The sequence below is a fragment of the Alligator sinensis genome, unplaced genomic scaffold, assembly GCF_000455745.1.
Source record: "Alligator sinensis unplaced genomic scaffold, ASM45574v1 scaffold371_1, whole genome shotgun sequence".
NCBI lineage: Eukaryota > Metazoa > Chordata > Crocodylia > Alligatoridae > Alligator > Alligator sinensis.
In genome coordinates this window covers 303,317-307,820 of record NW_005842262.1, presented here as the reverse complement: position 1 = coordinate 307,820, position 4,504 = coordinate 303,317, and the positions used below count along the sequence as shown (strand labels likewise).

At 40.9% G+C, this 4,504-nt stretch overlaps 1 protein-coding gene across 4 annotated transcripts in view; it reads left to right on the top strand.

Moving 5' to 3' along the window:
- MUSK (muscle associated receptor tyrosine kinase) overlaps positions 1-4,504 on the top strand; it is an 82,793-nt gene that overhangs the window by 9,692 nt on the left and 68,597 nt on the right. For all 4 annotated transcript variants that reach the window (XM_025208979.1, XM_006027710.2, XM_025208978.1 and 1 more), the window contains exons 4-5: positions 3,032-3,159; positions 3,960-4,101. In XM_025208979.1, coding sequence (XP_025064764.1) covers positions 3,032-3,159; positions 3,960-4,101 — 270 coding nt within the window. The remainder of the gene's footprint in view (positions 1-3,031; positions 3,160-3,959; positions 4,102-4,504) is intronic.

Here is a 4,504-nt window from a genome sequence, read left to right as displayed (position 1 = left end):
TTCCACATCTGGACATGCACATGTGGTTTTGCATTTGGTTTTTGTATCTGGCAAATAGGGTCAAGTGTTTCTTGAACACATATTGAGATCTTTGTTTATTCATATGTGCTTACTGTGTTCTTTCTTCTGACTATCCAATGCCAGATGATTTCTTCTGGCTACCCCTCAATGGGAAATAATACAAACTGTGATAATAACTGCAAGGATAATGTGATTAAAAAAAATCTCTGCTCCTGTCCCAAACAAAATTTGCACATGGTGCTCTATACATCTCAAGACTGTAAGGCAGAGAATGTTTATGTCATCCTGTGTTCAGTAACAACAACCACAGAAGCCTGTCCTGAATGCTGTTAGATATAAATACGACATCCCTGTATCAGACATTTTCAATATGGGGCTCAGTCAGGTAGGGTTGCTGGGGACTATTGCCCTTAAAATCCAGCTATGGAGGAGGGAATGATGCCTCTAACATTTGGATACATCTCTTCATTATGGCAACAATATGGTGATAGCTTCTCTACCCACTAATGATGGGGATGTGAGATCTCCGGATCCCTAATGAGAGGTCAAGAAGGTAGAGTAACTCTCATTTTCCAAGCCCACACAACATCCAATTAGATCAGTGACTCTTAACTGTTTTAGCCTCAAGGCACCCCTCAGAAGATGATAACTCTTAGTTTTTACTCATTTTTGACTGAAGAAAAATAATAGAGCAATTATTTTGTTGCAAAGAACTCAGAAACATCACGAGAGATCAGAATGTTTTTAACATTATGAATTCCCATCTGAAATCTCTAGGTTTACCTTGTTTATCATGTTTAGCACCTAACTGTGCTAATATTGTTTGGTACCCCACAATACCCTAGAAAGGATCTCAAGGCACCCCAGGATCCCATGGACAGGGACAGACATTACACATAAACTGGTTTAAGTGATCAGAAACTGGTCTAAACCTGTAACAGAACAGACACTCAGTGCACATAAACCAGTTTGAAAATGGCTGAAAACCAGTTTGAGATAAACCTGGTTGAATGTAGTATCAGACTTAACTGATTTGGCTCAAACCAGTTTATGCAATATCTGTCCCAGATTTTCTCGGTATCTTGGCATGCTCTCTGGGCTGAGCAGGACTCTCTGCTCCCCAGCAGAGCAGCCCCCTCCCCTCTGCTCCCTGGCTGCAGCTCCAGCAGAGACTTGCAGGCAAAGCAGGGTCTGCCTGGCTTCCCTGTGCCCCCCTCCCCCATTCTCTCATCACTCGCTGCTTAAGTAGAAATCCCTTCCTCCATTCTCCCACAGCACAGACTGTAGCCAGCATGTGGTATGCTAGCGAATGCTGTGTAAGGCAGATAGGACAGTGTCCGCTTAGGGCTTTTTGGAGCTAATCAGCAGCTCAGCTGGTAATGTCCCTGCATTCCTTCCTTTGGAAAAAGCTGTTTAAAAAGAGCTTAAATAATGAGCAAGGCATTGTTTTCTGATGGGGTGCTAAATGCTGATAACAGAGCTGATAAATGCTCTGTTATCAAGGGGCGGGGGACCCCTCCCTAATCACAGTGTCCTGCCAGGGCCTGGCCATGCCCCCTTCAGCTCAGCCCTTTGGAAGGGAAGGGAGGGCTGCTTTAGCGCCCCCCAGCTTCTCGCCTGAGCTACTGCAGGCAAGCGCCGGCATTTTTTCAGTCCAGAGGGGATGTCTGTATGGTTACAAAGTCATTTAGCCTAGCCAGGTTAGACTAACCTGCAAAGATTGAATCAATTCAGGCTCAGGGTTTTTGAATGTCTCATCCTAGCTCATGGTTGAGAATCACTGCATTAGATTCTGTAAGAAAATGAATGCAAAGCAATTAATTCTTTGACCAATGCATTTATACAATATGCATCCATATGAGCAAACCACTTTATTATCAGAAGCTGGAGCCTCCTTTTTGTTTTCATACATACCCAAAGTGTGAATTCATATGTAGCCAGAAGGCACTGACAACCATAGGCAGAGGAAGGCCGGGGCTAACGGGGCTTAGTGCCACTACTATTTGTGCTGCTGCAAGCATAGACCCCTGCTTGTCTGGACATGACCAATGGCCATGTCCACATGAGCATGGATGTTTGGTTCCCTGGGGAATGCACTTGTCCCTGGGGACTGCCTGTGCCACGCGCCATCTGGCACACAGCAATCCTACCACTTGGAGCCTGGTCAGCAGCTGGAGCATGGCTGGTTTGGGACAGCGTGTGCTGCCTCCGTGTGCGTTGCTCCGTCTTTTTTTTGTACAAGTTTTTTTGACCCTGGGATCTCCTGGGGTCACCCAATGTCACCATCCGTCCCATCCCAATTTCACCATCTACATTTGCATTTAAGTGCAGTAGTTTACTCCATCGTCAGATAGTATCTGTATCTGATGGGACTCTCCAACAGTGCTGTAAATTAGTCTTCATCAGCCCAATTGCTGTGCACGTGTAGATGACGATGCTTTACTGCACAGTAAATTAGTTTACTGCACAGTAAAGCACATGTGTAGAGACGCACCTACTAACAGCAAGTGCCACTGGATTAAACTCTTTTTGAGAAAACAAAGTATCTTTGAAACCATTTTAAATAAAAGTCCTCCTAGAGACCATAGAAAATAAGACTTCAAGTGTTTTTGAAAAGCTTAGATTAAGAATTTTTACCTGCCTTGAAGTGTATAAAGTCAAGTCTACCTTTTAGGAAAATAAATCTAATATGCCAGTTCATTAAGATGATTTCATTTTAGCATCACAGATTCTCTCTCTCTGTCACACCCCCTTTCCCCCCACATACACATACATATGTATATATATTTTTTCTTTCAGTGGCCATCTGTAACACAACAAGACATTATTATTATTATTATTATGTGACCCATCAAGACTTCCTTGGCCATTCTGTATCTCAGAAACTGATATTAACGGTACAGAAATGGAGAATTTTCAATGAAGAAAAGTAGTGTGAATGTCTGTTTTGTTTGCTTAATATTTGTCTCTTGTTTGCTCTTCAGCTTCAATTCTGACCTTTTCATTTTAGAACCTAAAATAACACGTCCTCCCGTAAATGTAAAAATAATAGAAGGATTGAAGGCTGTTCTGCCATGTACTACCATGGGGAATCCAAAACCTTCTGTATCATGGATCAAAGGAGAAAATGTTGTAAAGGTGAGTAGAGAATAAACCTAAGAAATCACTACAATATTATTTAAAAATGTAACAACACACCTTTAACATCTTTCAGAGTGTTTGTAAATTCTATCTTCAACAGCACGTAGAGAGTTCCCAAAATCAGCTAGTAGAAATTAGAAGATATGGTTTAGGAATATTCTTCTAATAAACTAAAGGTTTTCTGTATTTCTCACTGGTAGATCTGGCCTAAAATGGTAAAAAAACCTATTTGTGAATATTTTAATAAATGTACCAATGTGGTTTGAGATTGTCGCTACCCTTTTAAAGTTATCTGGTATTTGCAAAAAATTGGGCAAGTGGCTTGAACAGTGAAAGCCAGGTAATGTAGACAAGAGTATCTGGTTCTAAATTCCTTAAGATGTAGGAATGTACAAATAATTGTTATGTAGAAATTAAGATTATTTCCAGCACCATTACATTATTCAAGAACTATCTTGCTCATTCCTGTAGGAATGTCTTTTGTATGAGGATGTTGCAAAAACTACTGTCAATTATGAAATAAAACTCTTCTGTGATCATTTACTAGGCCATATCATTTTTCTACATAGCTGTAAACTATGCAACGTAGCTGTAAACTATGACTGCATGCAACAATGCTGCTGCCATTTGAGTTTCCCACTTTTGTAGTTTCCCACTTCTTGCAGACATATAACATAGGCAGTCATTTTGCTGTTAGTTTTTGAAGTACCCTAATAGTTGGAAATTTGTGATTGCATTACTATGACATGTAAATTATTCATTTTCCCTTTCCCAACCCCTAACCTCCTGTCTGGCAGGAAAATGTTCGAATTGCAGTCCTTGACTCAGGGAGCTTAAGGATTCATAATGTTCAAAAAGAAGATACAGGGCAATATCGATGTGTAGCAAAGAACAGCCTTGGCGCAGCCTATTCAAAACCTGTAACAGTAGAAGTGGAAGGTGAGTAACCCTCATAGCTGGACTACTGGCATTTGAATATCCTTCACACATGGGCTTCTACAATATGTTAAATTAATGGGATGTAAATGTTGTTATTTTGAATAGCCTATGTTAAACGAGACATAGATGACTACAAAAGGGCAAAAACATAAAAGCTCAGTCTAAGAATACCTGCTCTGTGTCCATGACTGATGGAGAACTGGAAAAAAGAAAAAGCAGATTAACACACATCAGGCCAAATCCTGCAGGACCTTTGGCTTCATTGAGAATTCTCCTTGAGTGAGGATTACAGAAGTGTTCATGTATCTTCCTTTTCTCATGTCTGCCCATTTTTGATATCTCAGGTCATGCCTCAGTGTTCACAGCCCCCTCAAACCCTTTGGTGAGATGAAATATTTCCATG